The 26,382-nt window shown below is 45.3% G+C and overlaps 1 protein-coding gene across 1 annotated transcript in view; it reads right to left on the reverse strand.

Annotated features, from left to right (window-relative positions):
- WWTR1 (WW domain containing transcription regulator 1) overlaps nt 1-26,382 on the reverse strand; it is a 120,535-nt gene that overhangs the window by 18,379 nt on the left and 75,774 nt on the right. Inside the window, exon 4 of the mRNA XM_023621089.2 lies at nt 4,125-4,327. Coding sequence (XP_023476857.1) covers nt 4,125-4,327 — 203 coding nt within the window. The remainder of the gene's footprint in view (nt 1-4,124; nt 4,328-26,382) is intronic.

A 26,382-nucleotide genomic window follows, 5' to 3' on the forward strand; every position in this document is an offset into this window, starting at 1 on the left:
TCTCACAAGGTCTGGGACATGTGCCTGTTGAGAGCAGAGAAAGATCCGATTCCCTAAGAAGGCTGTGCACTGCAGAGCCGGCCGCGAGCCCCTCGTGCTCACAGCGACGCCCTCCGCTTGGAGCACCTGCCGCATCCCGAGATAACTCATCCACGATCAGATACAAGCAGGTCAACTCTGCCGCTACAGCAGCCAATGCTAAACGGTAGGGACCAGTGTCAGCGAACCTCCTACTTCAGAAGATTCCTAATCAGAGGAGATACCAAGCCTCACTGGCCTTTTTGATTCTAATTCTGTAGCCGTTCAACTCGTCGGCCTGAAGGGCCACTGAAAAGAAATAAAGCAGCACCCTATGCTCACTTTCACAGATCTCTGAGCTGGGGTGTGTCTGGTCCCCACCTCGATAACGAAAGTTGAAGATGGCAGCACTGGGCCCCAGGACGTAGGGAACAGTTTGAATTTACCCTTCTGGCTACCAATTTGGATTAGATTTCATCATTTTGTCTCCTCTGCTAAAATTTACGTTCTCTGAGGGCAGCCACGTCCCATTTATCTTTTTATCATTTTCCACTATATAAATGTTGGCTGAATAAATGAATGAGGAGATAAAGGACAGAAGAAATGAAAAAAATAATTTTCCATCCTGAAATGAAGGTTCACCTTAGATCTGTAATCAATCCTCAAATCCAAGTGTTCATATCCTGGCATGATTTCAGTGACAATGAGTTGACACTTGAGCCCTTGGCATGGAGGGGCTGGAGGGGAGGTCAGACTGTGCAACAAGGACTGAGGAAGTGTTTTCTCCCCAGCGCAACAGCATCAGACTGCATGCCTGAGAAATAAGGGCATGGAAGAAGGAAGAAGAAATGAAACTGAATATTTCTGTAGTATGTAATTTATAAGGAGCTATCATCATATATCTATGAATGATAAAAAAAAATATACAGAGCAGTGATGAGTTCCCAAGAATCAGGGAATAAATTCATCTACTGACTCCTTCCTACGACAGAGAGAGCATAGGATGGGGCCCCTCCCAGAAATTCTCCCTCGGGCCGACCCAGTGGCACAGCGGTTAAGTTCGCACGTTCCACTTCTCGGAGGCCCGGGGTTCACCGGTTTGGATCCCGGGTGCAGACATGGCACTGCTTGGCACACCATGCTGTGGTAGGTGTCCCACATATAAAGTAGAGGAAGATGGGCACGGATGTTAGCTCAGGGCCAGTCTTCCACAGGAAAAAGAGGAGGATTGGCAGCAGATGTTAGCTCAGGGCTAATCTTCCTCAAAAAAAAGAAAAAGAAATTCTCCCTCGATAGAAGTGCAGGATGATCGAGGCCTGCTGCAAGGCAAGGACCCTGAGGAGACAGGCTGCACGACCAGGACCCTCGTGCAGGTGAGAGGAGAGCCAGGGGAACCACACACTGCCCAGAAAGCAGGGGACAGGCGGGCATCGTGGACTCTGCAGGACGTGGGGGTGGGACCAAACGAACAAACAGAAGTCAACAATCTCCAGACTCAGCAGGACCATCACTTTCTCCATCCATCAGGCGTCTGTACCAGAGGCCGGAAGGCAGCTGAACAGTTGAGCCAAATGTCACTTTTACTGCCAGCCCATTGCCCTGCCCCTGCCCTGGCTTACATGCACATAGTGAGGCAGAAAATCACCAGATGCAAGACGTGAAAACCCACCAAGGTGTACACATAATCCACAGCTGACAATCAGACCTCTTGGCAGACACCCCAGAAAAACATCAAGGAACGTTCCAACACCATTTATCAAATGGCCTTAAATAATCTCTGACACTGAGGAGCAGGCCGCTTCTGGCTAGGGAAAACAATCCTCCATGATTAAAAAGTCTCTTTAGACCTTTTTCCTGTATTCCATATAAAAAAACATCAGAACCATCCATGCTATCCCTTCTCTTCCTCCTAACTACAGACGCACCCGTGTGCACACAGTGTCAGAGCTGAAATGTGACCCTCTGTGAGCAAATCCGGACAGCATTTCTCCCTGTTGTCCTACACGGTGCAATCACACACTGTGAGGCAGCAAAATGCTCCCAGGTCCAGGCTTCTGGGGATCAGCCCCGAAGGAACTTGGTTGGCATTTCTCTAATATGAACCATCTATACTACACTCTGGTTCAAAGGCACCTACTGTTGGGATAAAGGAAACAATTTGGGGCTCTTACCCCCACCCCTTTGCAGAAATACTTTCCGTGGGAAAGAAGGAGGTGGAGCAAGACAAAGAGAAACACAGAAAGAGACAGAAACTAAGAAACAAGTCATTCTTTGCAGAATGGTCACAGCTTTGTGCAAAAAAACCCCCAAAACTCATTAAAGTTCATTAAATAAAAAACTAAGAGAAAACTTATAATGCTACCATAATGCTGTTTAATTTACCCTACATTATAAAATAGAAAAGTTATTCCAAATGGAATTACTAACCAAAGACAGAAAACAATAATACAATTATTTTCTGCTAAGAAACATGATACCGAATATCTAAAAACAGTATAAACAACTGTTACCCTGAAATAACCATGAAAGTTCAGATGCAAATCTTCAGGGTAAAAAGCACAAGTGTAGTTATACGATAAGGTTACAGGCCTCACATTTAGAGGGCAGTTCAACTCAACAAGAAAGCACAATTTACATTCACTTCCCTCATCTTCAAAGGCAACGTCTAAGAAACTACTGCAATTCATCATGTTTTTTAAACCTCACACAGGATAGATACTTTCTACCCTAGAATTTATTTGATGGGAAATACATTATTCATTTACAGAAGTCAACGTATATTTTTGAAAGTATCAGATCTAAGTAAAAGAAAAAAGTGTTTACCGTAACATCCCTAGCCACCTGCAAGGAAGTTCTCCAAAACAGTTAAAACTACTTATTTCCTTAAACTAGTGAAAGGAACCTACCCATGTATCATGCTTCATGTGAGTCATAAAGTCGCAAGAATTAGAACAATAAACCAAAGCTTTCCTCCCCAAAATGTAGCCAGCAAAATTTATGAGGCCTAAAACATGGGCGACGTTGGTTTAGCAACACAGAAGAAAGAGTTCTGCTGTTGCACAGACCAAGCCACTGAAGCAGGGAGAAACTGTGGCTTCCTTCCAGGATTCACCTTTACTCATTTTCTGAAGTGCACGCACCGAGCCTGACCCAGCGGACACATAGCAACATTCTGTCAACTGAACGAACAAATGAACGAATGAATGAATGAATGGAGTATGGCGCAAAGGCCATCAGAGTCCATATACAAACCATCTTCCTCTCTCTTTCTCCCTGAATTTCCCTCTTTTTCATGCCCCATGGTAGATCAAAGATCATTGAAGATTCTCTGTAATTCCTTCCACGGACCATCCCCTCTGCTATCTGCTTTAATCTGGGGGGGCTCTGTGACTTCCTACCAAGAGAATATGGCAGAAGTGACTTGGTGACAGTTTCCAGAACCAGACCCTAAGACACTGGCAGCCATTTCCTGTCTCTTGGAACATTCGCTCAGAGAGACCTAAGCTGCTATGTCATATGTGCCACTACTCTGCGATTGCCATGCCAAAAATGCCATATGCAGATGCTCCGGGTTTTCGTCTAAGCTAAACCCAGCTATCCTCACCAAGGCGCCACACACTTGGGTAAAGCCATCCTGGACCCTCCAGACCAGCCCACCCAACAGCTGAATGCCACTAAGTGATCTCAGTCATACCATGTAGTACCGAAGAACAGCCCAGCTGATCTGCCCAAGCTCCTGACCCACAAAGTTGCGTGATATAATAAAACGGCTACTGTTTTCAGCCAGGAAGTTTTGGGATAACTTCTTACACAAACATAGATAATTGGAACATATTCTTCCTCTCCTTCTAAAGACCACCGGTGGAAGCCTAAGGGAGCTGTGCTGACATAGCTAGTCTTTGTTCTCATCAGCTTGGCTCTGAAGACAGTGCACACAGACGCTGGGAGAAGATACTGGATTCTACTCAGGAGGTTTGGAGCAGAACTCTGGGCCTTGAATGGTTCTAGAAAAAGGTTTACCCTGATGGCTAGCAGCTACCTACCCACCAGCCTCAGTACCAAAGGCCATGGAGCCTCCGCCAGCCAGGCCCCATGGAAGGCCATACCTGCCTCATGAGCTCCTCCTGGCGCATTCTAATCCTCTCTCTCTCCATCTGGATCCTCTGAAGCCGAAGTTTCTGCTGCTGCTGCTGCTGCGTGGTCAGTGCATTGGGCATGCTCAGGAGCCCCGCTGGCGGGTTCTGAGGCGGGTGGTTCTGCTGGCTCAGGGCACTGGGTGCCACCTGCTGCTGGTGTGGGTGAGTCATCACTGCAGGAGGGAAGAGCAGAGAGGAGATGCATGAGCAGGGCCCACATCACCTTATCAGAGAGACCATCAGAATGCCTGTGCCGTGGAGTATGGATGCCCAAGATTCCTTCCAGAGCCCTTGCCTGTTAATCATTACTGTTGAAGTAATTATTACCTTAATTCAATTCACAGAGCTAGATACCAGCCCCACTCCTGACTCATCTACTCTTGGCTTTTGTGCCCTGTTAAAAATCTTATTTCACACCTTCCCTGTGTCTAGAGTACATTTTAAGCCTCTCAAAGAACACAGTGGCCAAAAGTAAATTCCACAAAGGTTACCACAACGTATAATTCACCAGATAATTCACCAGGACATCTGGGGTGTGTGCATGTTCTCAGACAACCTGTGTGTTCACGGCAGAGCTGGGGAGGGCGTGTGGCCACAGACATGGAGCGGGTACGTGATTTCTAGGGTGGATGTGTGAATGGACAAGCAGCACGTGAAACACAGCCCTGGATCCGGGACCTCCGCACAAGCAGGACCCCATCAACACTTCATCAAAAAGGGCGCCCCAAAGAGCATGAGCTTGGCTCAGGAACAAAGAACTGACTGAGAAAAAATGTGCGAGTTTCTGCAAAGGGAAAAATGAGTGAGGAACAAATTACATAAAAGTGCTGTGTTTGTGATTAAAGGCACCAGAAGTGTTTTAAACTTGTTAAGGATTTTCCTTTTATCTGCATTCACCAACATTTTAAATTTTAGCATATAGTACTTCATTTTAGAAAAAAACTGAAAAATCCTTTAATGAATTCTAAAAAAGTGCATTTTTAAAAGTGCTAATTTTTCTCAAAACGGTTTCCCAGTCAAATTTGCTTAACTTCTGCCTGGGCAATATCTTGTAATAATGAAAACCCTGCTTTTCAATCTATTTGTTCCTAGGTCAGGACCAAAGGCAACAACTTATAATTTTATATACTCACTTCATTTCTGAGAAAAAACTCTCAATTTTAGCTATATTTGGTATCATTACTGATAAAAGATAAAATTATTGTCATATTTTACTTGGTCTAAAAGTTAAATATTTTAGATCTTCAGTTTGCTATGGACATCACATGGCAACATGTTGATAACTAAATTTTCTTAAATGAATTTAAAGTAGCCTAATACCTATTAAATGTATATGTAGACCACACAGACACACACACACACACACTGGAAAGACACTACCAATACTAAAGATTTTCTATAGAAGAATTGGTTTCCTCAAGAAACAACTAATTCCATGGCAGGAACTTCCTCCGGATGGGAGTAGAGGTGGGGTAAAAACATTTTTTTAAATTTATTTATAACTCTCTGAAATCTTTATTGGCGTTCCCCCTGTGCGAGGCACTGGGTTTGTGGTTGGGTAACTGGCTCCTGCCCTCATGGAAACTATGAGGATGTGTGAAGGAATGAGATGGATTGTGCTCTGTGGCTACAATGTTAGGCTCTGTAGGATCCTTGGAGATTATCTAGTCCATGCCTTTCTTTTATGGAAGAGAGACTGGAACCCTGAGGGGGGCAGGGCATGCTCTGGTTATCGGCAGGCGGGACCAGGTCCAGAGTTGGGGCCTCCTGACTCCCGGCACACCTGCCCCTGGCCACCCTGCCATGCCTTCGACTGAAGGACAGGAAGGTGGCTGGGCCTGAGAGCAGCCCTAGAAACATAGTTTGCTTCTGACCACAAGGAAGGACCCACTTAACCAGCAGTCATCAAATCAGGGACCTGGGCCCAAAGGTTTCGAACAGGAAGGTTCAAGAAGGGTCTGCATAGACTGACGACTCGGCTCTGTACCGAGATGCTGAAGGGGAAGGAAGAACTCTGGGAGAATTCTGCCTGAACAATTCAGGCCCCGCTTCCTGAATTAAGACCCCCAAAAGGAACCGGCCCCATCCTGAAACACAGGGAAGCTCAGTGAACGATGAGAAGAATGGAGGAAACCAGCTCGGCGTTTCTGACGTTCTAAGTTTGAGAACGGGGGAAAAAGCACAGTTGTGCTGATGCCGAAACAACCGAAATGAGCGTTTCATTTCTGTGGCTTGTTCGAGCACAATTACAATCTCAATTTGAAGGTCTGGGTGGGAGGTCAGGGGTCGTGCACACGGTGTGACAGGGAAAAAGCTCTTTAAATACAGATTCAAGTAGACAAAGTCCAGATATCCAGAAAGGCTAACTTCATAAGACCTCTTCCAGGCCAGGAGAAGGAAGCTGAGATGGAAGAATAGTGAGTGTTTCCAGGCACAGCCACTTCTGAACCTCCTGAAAAAGTCGGCTCCTATTTTTCTGACGTAAACACTATAGACAAAAAAAGATGCCCAACTGTGTCTATAAGAGAAATGAGGAAATGGAATTTTTCTAATATCAGAAATCCCCACAGCAGGAAAAAGAAGCTTGAAAAAGGTTAAATTTGGGGGGGTGGGGGGGGGAAGCAATTAAGAAGCTATTAACTTTATGTTTTTCTAAATCAGATACTTTGAAAAATTTGAAAACTGACTCCGGTCTGGTAACTTATTGACATGACAGAACTGGAGCAGGATGGCCTTCGGTGACTCGGGAGGAGTGTACCGGCCCTGCACTGGGTTTACCCACGGAGGACTCTGTTTCTCAAGCCCACACAGCACCCAGACGCTGCTCGGCGGACTTCCTTACTGTCTGCACCCTTATCTGGGGCAGTCTAAGACTTGGCAAGCTTGTCCCAACCACGCCCTGCTGGTCTTCAAAGCCCCAGCCCTGACAGAGACACCCACAGGGAGGCGTGGTGGGGCAGCTGCTTCCTTCCACTTAAGCTACATGGGACCATTCAGACTAAACATCTCCAGTTATTAACTGTAGAAACTGGAAAAAAGTGGAGCTCAGACAATGTCTTTGTTTTCAAAGTAAAGTACAACACCCCAGCAGAGAAGCCTGTGTGGGAATACATACTGTAGGATCGTCTGGAACAGCCAAAGACTAAAAACGATGCCCACCCGGGGGGAGATTATGATCCATCACTCAGAGGAATTCCATGTGACTACTGCAAAGAATGAGGGAGCTCTGTAGGTACCTACATGCAACAATCTCTAAGAAACACTGTTCAGAGGGAAAAAAATCGAAGGGACAGAATTATATGCATGAACATGTTACTATTTGTAGTCAAAAGTGGGGGGGGGCATGATACACACACAGCAAATCTCTCTAGAAAGATGCCTGAGGAACTGGTAAACAGTGGGTGCCTCTGGAGAGGAAACCAGGTTCAGGCGTGGGAGATGTTCCCTCCCCTCTTCTGCACTGTTTAAAGTTTTCCTACATGCATTTATTGCTTACGTAAAACATAAAAATATTAAAGTAAGAAAACATAAAATAAAACATGGTCATGTATGCATCAAACTCACTATTTTCTTGGTAGAGTGAAAGGAGGTAACCCCAAAATTATATGAAAAACAACATAATTGAGATGGTCCAAGCTGACGGCCCAGCTGGTGCATCCTCCTGTGGAGATGAGAAACCAAGACCCAGAGAGACAGTGCATGTGGTCATCAATGCTCGGGGGCCTAGAAGCCAGGTGTCCTGGTTCAACCCAGGTGCCCACGGTTCACCTACTCTGCTCCGTCTAGTCCTTTCATTTCCAACTGTTCCTGAACCTTCTCTGAGACTGGAGCTCACGAACTTCACTGATGGCTGAGGTTCTTTAAAACCATGGCTTCTGTTAGCCGCTCAGAGACAATGGGGGCAGAGGAGGCCCCAGACAGACATAAAGACAGAGGAAGTCCTCAGGAAAGCAAGGGAAGGCAAAACATCTAAATTTGTGATGAACAAAATACTCCTTGGGATACTATTCCAGAACATGTCAGAGAGAGAACAATAGTTCAGTTAAAAAAAAAAAACAACCAAAGCAGAGTATCCCAAATTCGGTATCTGAGGCCAAACCAGTCCAGGGCAGACTGCCACTAAATGCCTCGGACGGCTAAAGACCTCGCGAGTTCTAGACTTTCGCTCAGCCCCACAGAAAGGGATAACCCAAACAGAAGATTTCTCCGCTGAAGCAGGAATGCATCAAAACTAAAGCAGAGACATCTTTTTTTTTCCCCCTTCTAAGAGAGTTAGAAAACACCAAAAAAGACAAGCCCCCGGCACCTGAGGTCAGAACACCTTTTGGTGCAATGACTGCGTCCTTGGAGAAGGAAAGGGTCAACATGGGAATGGGACAGGGCAGGGTGCCCATCCACAATGGACACGACCCTCTGGTTACTGCTGCCCGGGACAGTGTACACTAAGGCACCTCTGGCACTTTCCAGCAAACGCACTTGGCTGCTCCTTCTGCAAAGCCCCCAGAGCAGGCTCAGGGCCAGGAAGGTTCTAAGCCTGTACACATTTGCTATTGAAGAAGCAAACATGCAAGAGGTAAGGTCTCCCCTCCTGAACGTTGGCCTTTCCCAGCACCAGGGAACAGAGAGCGACAGCTCAAAGGGAAAGGCTTCGGCAGCCTCCCCAAGCCAGGAGCTGCAGACACGAGGGGCCAGGGAACCAGAGGCTGCCCAGCGCGCCGCCTGGAATGTCTGACAAACGTCTTTTTGGCCTTGGAGAGGTTCAGTGGCTTGCTTTTCTGTGTCCTGGGCTTGCTTCCCTCATTTTTAAAATAGACTTTGGTTACTTATACTTACACACACACTCACACACACACACACACTGCCAAGTGAAGAAAACAAAACCGTAGGGTCAGGCTCAACTACAAAGCCATCACGGGCCTGCATGGGGCTGGCTCTGAGTGGATTATGGAAAGGACAACCAGTGCGCCAATGGCTGGAAGCCACACCTCAGCCCTAGAAAGACACAGAAAGTACTTTATTCCCTTCAAATCCTTCTCTCCCATTCACACGTGAATCTGGGGAGGGCAAAGCAGGACACCTGTAGCTGGTTACGAGTTTCTTGTCTCGTTCTCAGCCTCCTCCCTCCTTTGACAACAAACTTCTCAGCTGAGGTATCTCTACATCAGGCACCTTGAGCTGAACTTTTAAAAAGACGTGGTTTTTTTTTTTAACACGTCAGAGGCACAATTCCACGTGAGTGAGTGAGTGAGGCCTCCCCAGGCCCTCCATGGCTTTCCCTGCTCCCGCACCCATCCCCAGCGATACTTCTGTTCTATCAGTAAGGGGGAAAGTCACGCATGTTGTTGACTAAGGTTCATCAGTTTAGTAAAAATATAACAGCCATGAGTTTTCAGTCATATAAACAAATGATTGAATGAATAAATAAGCGGGGGGAGAAGAGACAAATCTCCCGTACAGAATTCCAAATAATTTAATATCGATTCACTGCCCTCAAGGAAGGGGGGCAAAAACTCCCTCTCCTGAAGCGAGGACTGTGCAGTGACGTCCTCCCTTGAGGACAGCAGCGAATCGGTGAGGGATGGTAACTTTACAGGAGGGGTCTTGCTATCAGCCAGGTGATCAAGGTCAACATCAGCAGGGCTAAGTCATGGCGATAAGATGTGATGAAAACGGCACTTTGCCTCTATGATCTTCCTCCCAAAAACCCACCATCCCAGTCTAAGTGGAGAAAAACATCAAATTCCATTACAGGGGAATCCTACAAAATTCCTAAGCAGCACTCCTCAAAACTATCAAGGTCCTCAAAAACAGGAAAGTCTAAGAAACTGGCACAGCCAAGAAGAGCTGACGAGACGTGGCAGGAAAGGTAACACGGTATTCTGTAGGAGATCCGGGAACAGAAAAAGACATTAGGTCAAAACTAAGGAAATCTGAAGAAAGTACGGATTTTAGTCAACAATGGTGTATCAATATTGGTTCATTAATTATAACAAATGCAGAATACTAATGTAAGATATTAACATTACAGGAAATTGGGTGAGGGGGTATATGGGAACTCTATTCAATTTTTCTTAAAATCTAAAACTGTTCTAAAAAAACTGTGTGTGTGTGTGTGTATGTGTGTGTAACCATGTCTTCAACAAACACCAAGAACTGTGCCGGGTACTGTCTCTTCAACATTCACTATTAATTAGTTTTTATAGGGTATATAAAAAATGGGTAAATATTCAAAGAAAGCATGGTCTAAAATGTATTCCATGGGAGTAAATAGATATTAAGCTAAAACTTAAAAAAAAATAATAGCTGCTTCCAGAAGTGTTCCATGGTCAAATAAGATTGGGAAATTTGGGGCTAAACAGAGTTACAAGAATTTATTCTATTGCAGTATCTCTCAGAACCTTTAATATACTAACAGAGACTTTCCAAGAGGGAAATATACAATGCAGCACTTCCCAAATTCGGAAGAGGAGTGTTCTCCTGAGTCGGAATACTGGGAAATACTGGTTTACTGTAACTTAGCAGATGCCTTGGCAGTCCTGAATTATGAAGTGAACTGAAAATGAATTGATATTTTTAAGCTCCTACTATGTGCTAAGTAAACTCTTTTTAACGAAGCAGCATGTAGGACGCAGAGCCAGAGAAGGGAACGTAACCACTCACTGATGTTGAACAAAGTGGTTTCATGTGCCTAGAATTACTCACTGCTGTTCAAGATACAAAGTAACAGAAAAACGCACCAAAACAAAACAGGGAAAGCAAGGCTCATGATAGACATTGCCCGAATAGCTGCTGAAATTCTCCATAAGCAAATGCTGACTGAACAGGAAAATAAATTTCAAAGATGGCTTAACTTGTGTATCAGTTTTGACAGATGGTGAACAGAACCTTGCCAAATTAACTTTCATTCTATGTATTCAGAATAACCTATCTTTTGGTTTAGTCTTGTTTACCTGCTTCTATCATAAAACAACATTAAATGTTCCCAAGTGTCCTAACATCATCCTGGGAGAGTGGGAAGAGCTTGGAAGAGGCTGACTTACTGTTTTGAAAACCTGTGTGCATTCAGACACACACTTGACTTGGGATCTGGGAAACGTCATTCTCCAGGATGGAACAGGTGTCTAACTCAGTTTGATGTTTGGGCTAATAAGTTTATACAAATTGCATCAGAAACACCTTCCAGAAACCTAAACACCCCATGAGATGGGTGCACAAGAGCCCCTGAATTGGGAACGGTCAGAAGTGAAAGCCGAGCGACCACCTTACTGTCTGTCCACTCTACAAAGGCTGAGACTGAGAGGCTGAGGTCCATCACAGAGGGCGACCACTCGTCTTCGTCTCCCGGGGCCTGAGGGGTTCCTGGGACCCTGGACTCCAGGGCTAGATCCGGGACAGCCCCAGGCAAACGGGGTGGTTGGTCCCCTGAGGCCTGTGCCCGTCCCAGGCCCCTGGGGCTAACTCAGGCAGGACCCGTTCCTACATCACCCTCGTGTGTGCCCTCACAAAGAGAAGCAGAGCCAGAATGAAACAATCACGTATATTCAAACCACAGCCGAGCTGCCTGATCAGCTCTTGGCGTGTCCTCCACAATTACAACCACCTGGGGGTCCTTTTGCACCCACAGTACTTGATAAGAGAGAGGGGATATTTCTCCTCCATCGCTCTGCAGCTTTTTGAGGAAGTCAAGCCCTGTTTCTGACACTGCAGCACTCGTAAACATGCATTGGTTTAAGTCTGAAAATCAGCAAGTCGTCCCTGCTGGATTCCTGGCTGAGCCGTCCACGCTCAGGAGCAGCGCTCTGCAGAAACACTGAACTGTCCCTCTCCCATGATTTGAACTCACTCCCCTCTTCCCGAGGGCTGGACTTGTGCTCCTTATAAATAAGATCCGGGAAGGAGCGAAGCCCCATTAACCCCCAGAACCGGCCCAACGATACGGCTCTTCCTCATGAACAGAACAAAAATAATCCAGTGCGTTTCACATCTGACTTGCAGATGCACAGGCTGGGCACTACACATCCCGTAAACTCAGCTTCAGGGTTTGTGGATCAGAAATCAGTAAAATGTCAGCATCATTTATGAGGAGATCATCGCCACAGACATTTTTTAATTTAAAAGAAACATAACAAAAAGGAAAAATCAGAACTGTGTCCCGCCCCCAGACACACAGACACAAGGCTTTCTCTTGAGGCCACATTTTCACCATCACTCCTGTAATTTTCTTTAAAGAGTGGCCCTGAGCTAACATCTGTTGCCTATCTTCTTTTATTTTCCTTCTCCCCAAAGTCCCCCAGTACATAGTTGTATATTCTAGCTGCAGGTCCTTCTGGTTGTGCTGTGTGGGACGCTGCCTCAGCATAGCCTGATGAGCGATGCCATGTCTGCAACCGGGATCCAAACTGGCAAAACCCTCCGCCCAAGCAGAGCGCACAAACTTAACCATTTGGCCATGGGGCTGGCCCCTACTCCCATAATTTTCCAAGTGGCTATTTAACAAATGCTAGATTTCTGGACTTTGCTTCAGCAGTAAGATCTTTCTCCAGAGCCCGACAGACGGGATGAAGCAGAGGCGACCCTCACGAAGCGGTTCATTTGAAGCAGACCTAGGTGTGGTGCCAGCGGGCGAGTGAGCACTTCTATGCGGCCCCTTGGCTGTCTGCTCTAAATTCCCTTGGCCTCGCATTCGCCGTGCTTTCCCCACAGGTGTTTTTCAACTCTTGTGTCAAAATATTAAACAAGTTTTTAAAATTTGTTGAACAGACACAGCTTTTTGAGACTGGATACTAACTGAGCCTAGCTTCAGCTCACATCCCCCTGAAATCCTGGCATGGGACCTTGGGACACAATTTAAAACCAATGATTTAGGCCAATTCTCTCATTTTAGAGATGGAGAAACTTGGAAGGTTATAGGACTCAGCACAAATCACGGGCATGGACTGTGACAAGTCTAGGAAGCCCAGGGAATATGCTAGAACGCCGTGGCTGTGCCAGCTGCACTGATCACCAGTCGCTGCCCTGTCCTGCCCACCCTAGGCCATCAAAATATAGTTACTAAGTTTGGTGACAAGGATAAGAAGTGTTTTGCATCCCCTATTGCATGACAAAGCTTAATGCAGACTAATTTAATTAACTTATTTACTACTATAAAACGATGAAATCCACATAAATCACATGTTATGATGACACCCTGTTTGTGTGATTTGGTTTTACAGAAAATGGCATAAGGCTTTCTTCTTCGGTCCCTAAAGAAAAGGACAAAATCAGATAACTTTGAAAAGTTACATTTCCTAATTCAGGGAGGTTTAAGCAAGAAGAGCTGGTCCTCAGGCCATACCAGACCTTCTGGCTACAGTGGCTTTCGGGCAGTAATGATATGCAACTGGAAGAAGCCAAAACATACAGGTGTAAATCGTTTCTGACATATGTGCAGACCCAGCCACACCGAGCTTCAAAATTACCCCGCGTCAAGAGTGTCTGGTGCAGCTGCGGGTCTCTCTTCCTCTGTTTATGGGCCGTCCATGGCTTAACTCATGTGCACTGGCCAATGTCAGGTGTCACGCAGGCCCGTCTGATGGAAAACACATGTCTAGGAGGTAGAAACAAAAACCCAGGCGCGGTCCAGCCTTGACTCAGTCACGACACAATGGAGGGAAAAAGGGCTGCAGACGCGTCTTCGCCCTTCTGTGTCTCTCTCAGCTCCTGCCAACAATGAGCCGCTTGTTTCTCTTATTTCCCAGAAACAGTATTAGCCGTCCAACAAGGTCAGCAAAAAAAAGCAGCTTTTCACTTCAGGGTGCATTTGGTTCCAAAAATCTGTAAAGTATTAAACCAAGAAGTTGCACTACCCCAACTTCACAGTGAGCCCTTTATTCCAATTCTGGGTGAGAAGAGCTGTAAGGAAATTTCTCAGCCGGTTCTGCTGATAAGGCCCAGGGCCTGGGATATATGTGGTTCAGCCACACTTTGCCGGTTTCACCGTTTCAAGCCTTAAAACCACTTCCAGGTGACCCAAAACCTGACAGGTGGACCTTCAGTTTCCCAGACGCCCCCGGCTCTTCTGGTTTCAGACTTGTGACCCAAGCTGCATTTACTTCACAGGAAAACCTGAGTTGTTCACATCAGGAAATGCTTTTCCTACTTGCGACGCTGTCTGCCCATCCGAACAGGAACCTAGTAGGCACACCAGCACGCGAGTACCGGACAGCTCGGCTCTGTGTGCGGATGGAAACATCCGGAACACTGCTTCTTACATGTTCCTAGCAAATGCGCTACCTCCAATATGTATTTTATTGGCATTTAAAGGATTTAGACATCAGTTTTCATCATTAAAATATATGCAGAACAAGCTAGAAAAGAAATCACATCTGTCTGGCGTGTTGATTTCTATTGGATCCTTTTGCTGTAAAGAAATCACATTTCTCCCACCTAAAGCAGCACCAGGATGTGCTCCTCAGAGTCCACGTGATTTCTGGGATCTCTCAAGATTTATCAAAAGGGGCCTGTGGCAGGAAGCACATCTATGAAGCTAATGAGTTTAGGCAAATAATGACCTAAGTTGGGAAGAAGAGAAAATTGGCGCTTCACTGTGCTGCTCCACAAAGTTATCTTTGTGTCTTTGAATTTAATTCCATGGCCTGGCAATAGCAGCAAAACCAAACCTGCTTTATTATCTTCAGACAATAGGTAGACTTTCTTCCCAGCAGGAAATGGAAACTCTGATTCACGCATTTATTTTCGTTTCAGGAGAGAGTTTACTGTAGCTTTTTACTGGTTAGCTTTCCCGAGTGATTTTCAAACTCCTCCAGGTGCAAAGAGTGGCAACCCAGCCCTAAACAGAAAACGGGTCGACAGCTGCTCCCCAAGCACTGGAGAAACAGCGGCAGTGTGGGCCGCTGGTTTCTAATCTGTTTTCTTTTTATAATGTGCCATTTTAGTAAACATCTTTATTATTTAAAGAGCTCACACAACAGACACTCCAAGAGATAGTCAAAGGGCTTGAGCGATGTATGAAAGAGAACATCCCATTAGTAATCAACATGGGAAAATTGTCAGCTCCACAAGGAATCATAGAAATGCAAATTAAGAGCTATTTTTCAGCAATCAAATTAGCCAAGATAATAACATGATACAGCGTTTTGCCAGGACTTCTCAGGAAAAAAACGAAACAAGAATTTAACCAGGGCTGGCAGGATTAGGAAATCTGGTAAAAGTATATGTCAAATTTAGGGAATCTGTGTATATACGCATTTTGAGGATCGTTCCCTAGATCTTATAGGATTTCTAGTGCCCCCTAAAGGTTAATTACCTTTGAAATGAAAAAGTACGAAAATACTAATAGTGGTGTCTGGATGGTAGGACTGGATGAACTCTTTCCTGTGTTCAGTTCATTTAATCATTTGCTCATCAAACATCTGCTGAGCCCCATGGAGGCATAGGAGCTGCTGATTCTAGTGCTGGAGAGACTGATGAACAGGATGGAAAGGCCCTGGCCTCCGCGAGGTTACAGTCCAGTGGGGAGACGGACAATAGCAAATACACAGCATAATTCTAGGGACAAGGGCTTTGAACAAACAAATGTGGAATTCAGGCACGTGAGTTAAGGAAGGCCTCCCTGAGGAGGTGATGTGTGATCTAGAAAAATCCAAATGAAGGGCAGAAATCAGAGTGGGGCCACTCTGGGCTGAGAGACAGGAAGTGCGAAGATCCTAAGGTGGGAAGGATGACCTGTGGGTTCGGAGTCCCTGTGCAAACAGGGAGGCCGGCATGGCAGAGGAGCTGAGGTAGGGGGCAGCCTCGCGGCTGCGTGAGCACTGAGCTGGCCTCTAGCCAGGGTGACAGAAGTCTCCGTTCGGTTCACTGCTCATCCTATGTGGGAAACTGCCAGAGTGGTTCACACACTGTGTAAAGTAGAAATCCCGAAGAAATGCAGCGCTGGAGAAGGGCTGGGGTCCAGTCCTGGGCCCAGAGGCTCCGGGCCGTCGTCTCCCAGCCCAGGCTGGGAGGTGGGGACCACTGTGAGGCGGTTCAGGCTCATCTCGGGGAAGAAAAGAGCTCTGGGGAGGGGGTAAGGCGGGGCAGAAACCACAGCAGCTCCACTTTAAACACTTATGAAAGGAGACTCAGGTCCCAAACAAAACAAGGCAAAAACCTATACCTCCCAATTTTATTGGGGATGGTGTGCCAAGGGATTCTGTTCTTAAAAACAAACACAAAAGAAAACAGGCAACCACAACAGCAGCTACCATCTGGACTTTCTCTTTTACCCTGGAATCAGACTGGGTGCATGGTGAGCCCGTGCTCTGGCCCCGGTGATTCCAGGCTGTGCCGAGACGCTACACCCACCTAGCGAGCAGGGGCTATAGGAAGCTCTCTCGAGCACCCCGGGCGTCACTGCGGGGAGATACTCTGAGGACTGTCCCCTAGATCACAGTGTCTAGATCATTTATGGGGAGTCGGAGGGAAACCCTCTCTTAGGCATCTATGCCTGGAAACACTATGTTTCTCCCCAGCACCAGGCGAGCCTCTGCCTCCGGGACACTCTGACTCCTGGGACTGAACGTGTTGTCCTCTTTGCAGGAGCCTCAAGTCTCAAAGCCAAATCTGCAGCCACCTCGAGCACCACACTGGGCCTGGGGTATGCATTTTTCTCCCTGGCTTTATTATTTTCTCAGCCACAGTCTCCCTTTACTCCAACTTAACTCAATTATTTATATGTCTCCTTTTGAATGATGTGTTTTATAAGACACAAGAGTACAGAATAAATGGAAGGAGGCATCGCAGGTTCATTGCAAAACTATATCTCTGTGTGTATAGCTAGATACGTTATTTGTCAGTTAAATGATGTTCTGTGAAGCCTAACTGAGCATGCTGGAAATGGCATTTGTGCGTCACCCCAAGGAGAAGGGTCTACGTGACCTGAGGACACACCTTGCAGAGACCTGCTGGACCAAAAAGCTTTTCCTCATGTCACATTGTCTTCATGCAACATACTCATTAGAGGAGCCAGCAGACCCAGGCACACTGTGCCCTCCACCCACTGTCCACAGACGCTCCCTCAGCCCTGAGAACAGAGCCACCATCACCCACTGGGACGAGGCGACATCACGAGCCTCCTGATGGGATGTGGTGAGAACACCATACCACTTCCGTGGTGTTGCTGCCAAAAATGTATAAGCCAGATTGAAATCACGAGGAAACCCAGACAAAGCCAAGTTAAACAACAATCTACACCACGACTGGCTGACACTCTTCGAAAACGTCAAGGTCCAGAAATACAGGGCTGAGGAATCGTTCCAGGTAAACAGAGACTAAGTGGACCGAACAACTAAATGCAATGGATGCTCCTCGACGGATCCTGGACCAGAAACCAAAAGAGCCATTGAGGTCATTATGCTGGCAGATGAAGAAATTTCAAATATGGGCTGTGGATTAGACAACAGTATGGTACCAATGTTAAATTTCCTGATTTGGGTACCTATACTGTGCTTATGGAAGAATATGTCCTTCTAGAAAATACAACCTGAAGTATTTAGGAGCAAAAGAGCATGATGTCTCCAACTCAGTCTCAAAGGGTTCAGAAAAAAAGAAAAAAAAATCTCTATACACATGCAAGGAAAGAGAGAGAAGCAGATGTGGTGAGTCAGAAACAATTAAGAAAGGCCAATCTGGGCAAAGGGTGCCTGGGAGGTCCCTGTCCTGTACTTGAAACTCTTCTGTAAGTTTAAGATTATTTCAAAATAAAAAGGGACACACACAAAAAACACAAAGGGAAAACTTGCCTATACACATGCTAAACTCCCTGAAGATTGAAAATTCTCAGTCTGGCAGGGTCCTGAGAAACTGCACCCCGCACGGGCCATTGTCCTGGGGCGTTACCTATCGTTGAGAACCACCCGACTGAACAATGGCTCTGAGAACTGACTGGGGTTTGGGGGCAGCATGATTCTGAGACCTCACACTCACCATTCTTCCCAGCCTCCCCCCTCCACCCCCTACCACAACTGTGATTTAGAAATAATTCTGGGTGAAGGGCGTCAAAAGGCACAAAATTCCAGTTATAAAATAAATAAACCATGGGGATGTAATGTACAGCGTGGTGACTATAGTTAACAATACTGTATTGCATATTTGAAGGTTGCTGAGAGAGTAGATTTTAAAAGTTCTCATCATAAGAAAAGAAAAGCTTTGTAACTATGCATGGCAATGGAGGTTAGCTAGACTTATTGTGGGTGATCATTTCCCAATATATACAAATATGGAATCACTATGTTGTACACCTGAAACTAACATAAGGTTGTATGTCAATTATATCTCAATGTTTTTAAAAAAAAAAAAAAGAGAAAAAAACTCATTTTCAATAAATAGAGAGCCTGGGCAGACAGGACAAAGAGGGGCTCTATGAGCCTGGTTGGGGAGGTCTTTCAGAAGAAACAGTCTGGACAACTCATGACAAGACACTAGTCTACAAGAATTACAAGTTTTCTTGGAGGAACCTAGGCTCCAAGACAGTCAGTTGACTGTAAAGCTTGAGCCCCTGTGTCGAAAGGCCCCCACTCCCAGGGTCAGAGCCGCAGAAAGCGATCCACGTGGGCCTTCCTGACAGAAGGGAAAACAGACAGGCTAAGAGGGTAGAGTCAAGGCTGGAGAAGGAACTAGCAAATGCAAACAGAGGGAAGTCTGTTTCCAGAAGGAATGTCTCAGGCCAAAACCATGCAACTGTGATACAGTTTGGACCCTGGGATTCCCCTAAACTACAGAGAAAAAGCTGCTGTGCTTGAAACACAGAAGACGACACACGAGCAAACGAGACCTGCGGACACGGAGACGTGGGGGCTGCACGGGACTATCCCTCGTTTGCAGTGTCTCAGGCAGCAGCAACAGAAAAACAACATTAACGATGGAGGCCAGCAGCCCAGAAACTTCCGTGTGCAGCTGCCCTGGGCGTTCAGTTTGCTAGACTCGGATGATCCAATTCCATCTGGGGAGGAATTAGAGTTCCATTCTAATTAATTCAGGCATTATGGTAGTTGACAAGGGTAGAAATATAATATTTTTCTTGATATTTAAAGTGTGAGTTTTGAAGCAGCTAAATGAAAGTCTTGAGAGCCAGGACTAAATCAGCCACGTTAAAAATTTTTTTTTTTTACTTTATTTTTTTCCAGCTCTGCAAATATTTATTTCTTGGCAAAAATGGAAACTCACAACTCAGTCTTCCCTCGTGTCTGAGAAATATAACACTGGAAGGGGAAAGGACGAAAATAATATGGAATAAACACATGCCACATACTGGGACGCAAAACAACTTCAAATGAAACTTCCATCCACGGCTTAGTCAAAAACATATGGAGATGCAGCTGAAAAGCAGGGCCAGTGGGAAAGCGCGGAGCCTGGTTAAGGACACTTTCTGTGGCAACGTTAAATCATTTCTTGTAAAGGAAAGTAGCACCCTAAACAAACCCCCCACCAACACACACAGTGGATCCGCAGACAATTACATGTTTAGTTTGATCAAGGCAAACCATGTCAAAATTGTGTTTTTTAAGGAATTCTTACACTTTACTAACAAACATTCCAAAGAACGTGGAAAAAAAGAGAGAATTAAGGAAGGTACAAAACTTTATGCACAAGAATATGTACTGCAACATCACTTATAATGATTTTTAAAAAACTCAACCTACATGTCTTTCAATCGAAGAACTGGTGAAATAAATTATGTTATAGTCACAGAATGGAATACTGTACAGCCATTAACATGGTGTAATGATGTATAAACAGAAATATGCCAAAGTCCATTCAGAACTTCAAAAAGTGTACAGATTAAACAATGAGATTCCAATCTGTATCTATCAGAATTATAAAGACTACAAAGCTTGATAATGGACTTTATTGACCAGAGTAGTAGAAAGAAGCACTTTGATACACTGCTGGTAGGAGTGTAAAGTGGTGTAAATCTTTGACCCAGGAATTCCACCGCTGCAAAATTATCCTGTACATAAACGGCATATGGAACGAGGATTTATGTACAGCGATGCACAACACAGCATCATTTAACAATAGCGAACAATCAGGAAAAAAGCCTAACTATCCAGCCTGGGGGATGGGTTAAATAAATTGTGGCGCATCGATAGAGTGGAACATTACATACTGCTGATGAAGATGAATCCATCTATACATACTAATTTAGAAAGCTCTGTAAGATATGTTAAGTTTAAAAAAGACATAAGCGCCCAAGCATGCATACGTCTGTAGAGTATTTCTGAACACTGAGGAAGGAGGTAGCAGTGGCTTCGCTGGGGAGAAGACAAGGGCCAGGGGTCCTGGTGCAGAGGGGACTGACTTCTCATGAATACTCTTTGGAACTGTGTGACTTTTTTGCCATGTTTGTGCTACTTTTCCAATAAAAGCAGCCAATCCAAAAATATTGTAAAAAAAACCCAAACATTTATTGAAATGGAAAGAGGCTCATGACATATTACATGAAAAAAGAAGGCTACAAAAAAGAATGTGGAGGATTTTTTCAAGCTTTTGTGTTTACGTTTGTATTGAAAGAAGACAAACACATGAGAAAATGTTAGTGTGACTTTGAATGTTCAGATTACAGTGTCTTTTTATTTTCTCATGTTTAGCTGATCAGCATTTTCTGCAAGGACCAAATAGTAATTATATCATATGAGGGAAAAGAACATTCTTGAATCTTGCTGCCTCAAATATGTTTAGGGCCTTATTTTTCCCTGCCTTTTTTTTTTTTTTTTTCAACCAGGGAGGGGGTGATCTTTTTCCCTTCAGCATTTAATGAACAAAGACTATGGAGGCTTTTGTTTTCCTGGCTTCTCTGACGGCATTATTTTCCTGACTTCATCACAGAGAATTATTGAGTCAGGCATGGCAGAACAGCTGTCTCTGACCACCAGCAACTGCAGGACACCCAGGGAATAAATTTAGACTTCCAGAAAGGAAGAAGAAATTGATCTTCCAGCTGGTACCGGGCGGGGGAGGTGATGGTCACACAGAGGCCGGGACAACATCACCGGGGGCCCCAAAGAGATCCAAGAAAAGTGTCCAAATGTCACTCGGCACTTGGCAATTTGGAACAAGTGGCTGAATGACAAACCATCCCAGAATCCCTTTGCCTCAAACCTGAACTGGGTGAAATTCTCCCCAGTAAGGAAGTTCCTGACGGCGAACAATTAGGAAGTCAGCCAGGAGATAGGACTAAAACTGTCAAAATTATTTTTAAACTCTCACTAGAAGCCCACAGCTTGGTGAAGAGATTAAACTCCATTAAAAATAAATAAGTAAATGAAGGTAGCGCGCACAAAGAGGGGACTGAGGAAGAGCTTGACCTTGGCTGTGACCTCCTTCCTAAGAGCCTCCCTAAGAGGCTGTGCTCTTGATCAGGGTATGAGGCGCCCCTCTGGAATGTTCCATGGGTTTAGGCGTACAGAGGCCAGACTCTCTGGCCAACTCTCCACAGGAGAGTTCAGGGTGGGCTCACACAGTGACCCTGTGAATCTAGATAATACAGTTCGACAATCTTGAGCCCAAAGTGCAACGTTTCCCCTCGTTTTTGAAGCTTACTCGGTATGACTTTTTCGCTGGAAAGTGGCTTCACGTACCCAGGGCTCGTGTGTACACTAACACCAAGTGCCAAAAGGACAAATGCCAATGCCACAATAGCTGTCTATTTCGGACAAAGAACCCAGTCAAAAAGTTGGCGAGCACACTCAGAGTTCTTCCCAGGCAACTCAAGTTAAAGACTGGATGTCTGAGTGGGTTTCTGCCGTTTGCCATAATGGCATCCTCCAATCACTGTGCTGAGACACACAAGTCTGTAGTGGCCCCTACACCCGGCAGATGACCAGAGTCACCACTTGAAAATGGTGCCCATTCCCAGGCCCGCCCTACATCACCTCAAGCAGGGTTTCCCAGCCGTGGGGCCTGGGCAGCATCCCTCCCAGCAGCAGCCCGTCACTGCCCTTTGGAGAGCAGCCAGGCTTTGGATTCTGAAGATGGATGCTCAGCAGATGCCCCCAAGGACCTGACTAGTGCTAGACCGGGACCCCCACCTGGAGAAACGCTGATCTTAGAGACTAGGGAACGACTCATTTGTCACACGCAACCTCAGTCAACTGCAGGAGTTGACGATTCATGGTTGTGTCTGTATTACACACAGGGCCTAGAGCCATCTTCCTAATGCCCATCCTCCTCTCCCATCATAAAAAGTTCAAGGCACCAAGCGGTTCTCCTTTCTTTTTCTTTTGGCTATTATAAAAGTGATATAGCCATATTACAGAGCAAAAAAAGGGGATCACCCTAATCCAAAAGCCTTATCATAATCATTATTAACATTTAAAAATACATAACCGATTTACTCAATACATTTACACTACAAAATGGTGCACCTGAGATGCATAATGCACTAGACTAGGGGCTAGAAATACACAGATGGAGAGCAAAGCCTGGTGGAAAAGAGAATCTACACGTCTTTTTGAAAAAACAAAATTATAATCACAGCATAACAATTTGCCTGCTTTATAAAATTAGACTGATAAATAAACAGTTTTCTATGTGCCACATAGTCCTTTTTCTTTTTCTTTTCCCCCCCCGAGGAAGATTCTCCCTGAGCTAACATCTGCTGCCAGTCTTCCTCTTTTTGTACGTGAGCCGCTGCCACAGCATGGCCACTGACAGACGAGAGGTGTAGGTCCACACCCAGGAACCAAACCCGGGCTGCCGAAGCAAAGTGAGCCAAATGCAACCACTAGGCCACTGGGGCTGGCCCCCACATGGTCCCTGTAACTATTATTTTAATGGCTACAAATAAATTTATTTCCACATTGCAGGCATTTAACTGGGGGGAAGCTATATTATAAATAATGCATCTTTGGGTACAAAGTTTTCCAAAGTGTTCATCTAGCATACTACTTAGGAAATTTATCTTGGAGAATATTTTCTTAGGAAAATTGTGGCATAAAACATTTTTTCATGTCTCTTGAGACTTCTTATCAAAGAGATTTTTCTACCTAAATTTCACATACTACAATCTACATCTCATCACCTAATCTTAATACATCCAGATAAATGACCACTGATCTAGATAAGAGATTCATCCACATTAGGATAAATGGGTTCCACTCTTTCTTCACATACCATCACATCCCACTTTATTGCACAAGAGGAATTGAATCAGTTAATTTAATAATTTATTTTCAGTCCGATTTCACCTATTCTTTAAAGTCTTAAAAGAAACTAACGTAATGCATCTTCCTTTTGGAAAGCCCAAAGAAGAGTAGTCTTCAATAATGTTGATTAAATAAGAGTGAATTTTGACACCTTGCCCAAATCTAAGAAGAAAATAACACTGATTTTCTATGGTGTTTGGAAACTTGTTTCTTCTTTTTCTAATCAAGGAAAAAGAAAAAACAAAACATTTTTCTAATCAGAATCTCTTCCCCTTTCCCATGCCCCCCGGTCTTCCTTCCCTTCCACACACACCCACTGTCCACCACAGCAATCCTCCCAACGCCCCTGCCCTCCGCCCGCCCCATCGAGTGTGGGGATCTTCAGCGTCTCTGGGTTTGTGTGTGGATGTGCTGTCCACATTAGGCTAATTTATGCTGCAGAAACCACAAACTTCAAAAAGTAGTGAGAACATCAGAGTTGGAAAATCACAGTAGCCAGATATATCTGCCATGAACTCACCACATAAATCTGATTAGGGAAAAACCACTGGAAAAAGAAAAAAATAGCCTACGTATAATTCCAACTTTTAGCAAACTTTCAGGATACCTTTCTACATGCATTAAGCCACAGTGGGCTGAGGTGTCCCTTAGCTGTTTTATTTGCTTTTGATAAAATGTTTTTAAGTGTCTTTGTACACTTCCTAGAGGAAGAATGAGCCAATTTAGCAAGTGAGCACAGACAAGACCCTCCCTCTCGTCTTGAAAAGCATGCCTTGCAAAAGAGAACCCACACATGTGTTTATAATTTGAAGTACAGATCAAGACAGACCTGGAGGACTTTGGCCTGGTGGGTGGCACTTCTTCAAAGGGGGAAGTGTGTCTGTGTGAGAGAGATCTTTTAAAAATTCCTATAGCATTAAAAATACACTCTGGCTGCGCTTTACCAAAAGTTTCTGAACTGGCGAGGGCTGGCAGTCTGGTGAAGCTGTTACACAGTCTTTATTTTTCCTGTCCTGTCTGGGAGGATGCTGGCAGCCCAGGTGGGGGCCTCCTTCCAACAAAGAGGTCCGTTAATGTGTGACAGGAGCCCGGCACACCATGGTTTACGATTGTCAGGATTCTCCCTAAACAGGCAAAATTGCCTGTCACTTTCTCTTGGCAAAAACATTTCAAAATATGAGGATGTTTCAAGTTGGCGCACGACTCCAGTACTGGTGTGCTGAGAAATGGGGAGTGCGTGATACTGTCACACCTGCAGAGGGAGCGACAGCCTTCATGTGGCACTGCCGGTGTGCCTGCCCCTCACAACCTCCCTCTGCGGAGGACCTGAGGGGGCTGCAGCCACTCAGCAGCTCTCCACCTCTCCCAGCTGCTGTCTGGGAGGGCTCGAGGCTATTTTCGCAGGGTGTAAGCAAAAGTGCCCGAAGGACAGAAGTTGCAGGCACAGCGGCTGGGGTTCTCTGAGGGAGGAGCACACCACGTGCCCTTCCTCCGAGCACAGAGGAGGGGCCAGACAAACGAGGGAAAGCCGAGCCACCAGCCAACAACAACAGTGACAACATTCATTTCTCTGGGGGCTTTGTCTACCAGGCCAGGTACCAAGGCTTGAACTACTGAAACACTCAGAACAACTCTCATGAGGCAGGTCCTACCAGCGTCACCATTTTATAGACATGGCAATGAGACTCAGAGAGGTGACAGACGAACACAACTGCAAGTGCCCAAGAGAAACCCAGCTCTGACGCCGAGTTCTTCCCAGTAACCACGCCTCGCAGAGGGCCCCTGCCCTTCCCCAGCCATCCCCATTCCCATCCTGACACCCTGGCTGATCCCCTGAGCAGGCGCATCTCTCCCCAAGCCCGTTGCTCTATGTGCCATAATAGGGCCTATGCAGAGTCTTTATTTTCTGTTTCACTTTTTTTCTTCCTTCAAAAAAATTTAGTCGGTATAAATAGTAATTAATCATACTAAGGACCCACTTAGAGATCTGAGGTCCTATCCAGGTTGCATTATGAAAAAAATCAACTTTGCCATGTACAGTAACCATCCCCCTTCACGGCGTGACATAAAAGTGAGGATTCCAAAGAAGGTGTCAGCCCCATGTGATCTGGCTTCCACCAGGGGCAACCTCTCCTCTCTACTGTCTGAAGTCCTCTGCGGTCTCCCTTTCTGCTGTTCCCTGGGGAGTACGTCTGGGGACTCAGCCTCAAAGGTCACCAACCTGCTCAGACAGAGTCAAATTGGATAAAACCTAACAGAACCTCCTGCTTTGGCAACTACGAAAACGAAAATTTCAGTGAAAACTAGACCAACTTGGAAATGGTCATTCGAAATAAGGTACAAAAAAATGTGTTTTGCATTTTTGCCCTTCAGAGTCTATTTCATCTTCCTCGGGCATTTGGAAGTCAGCGAGTTTGGACACACGACACACATGCCATCCTACAAGAGACGCCTTGTCTCTGGCTACTGATGCAGCTGACGAAAGCAGGCTCCGTGTCTACAAAGCCACTCACTCCAGGACGCCTTGAAGAGACGAGTCTCTTCTCTCCCGAGTAGACTATGGTTTGACTTACAAACCACATCTCGGGAACAGATCTACTGAAGAAACGCGATACACCCACTGATAGGAAGTTTCCTGGAGAAGGGGGAACTGAAACAGTTCCACCAGGGGGCGCTCTCCTCACTGACAGTAATAAGTAAGCACATCAAATTTAAAGCCCTTTGCACTCTAACCAGCCCAAAATGAATCTTTCTTTTTTCCTTTTGAGCTTTTATGATGAATAGAGAAACTACCTTCAAACCTAACATTCCATAATTAAATAAAATATAAAACTTTCCTTTCCACAAAGAGTAATGATGATAATAAGAATAAGCCCTTATTTATAGCTTATTATGCACCAGGAACAGATCTAAGCACTCTATCACATACACTCATATCATCTCCTCAGACTATAAAAATAACCCTCATTTTACATACAGGGAAACTGAGGCACACTGTAACTTAACAGGGTCACCAAGTCAGTAATGGGCAGAGCCAGGATTTAAAT

Source organism: Equus caballus, chromosome 16 (genome assembly GCF_041296265.1).
Source record: "Equus caballus isolate H_3958 breed thoroughbred chromosome 16, TB-T2T, whole genome shotgun sequence".
Classification (NCBI taxonomy): Eukaryota; Metazoa; Chordata; class Mammalia; order Perissodactyla; family Equidae; genus Equus; species Equus caballus.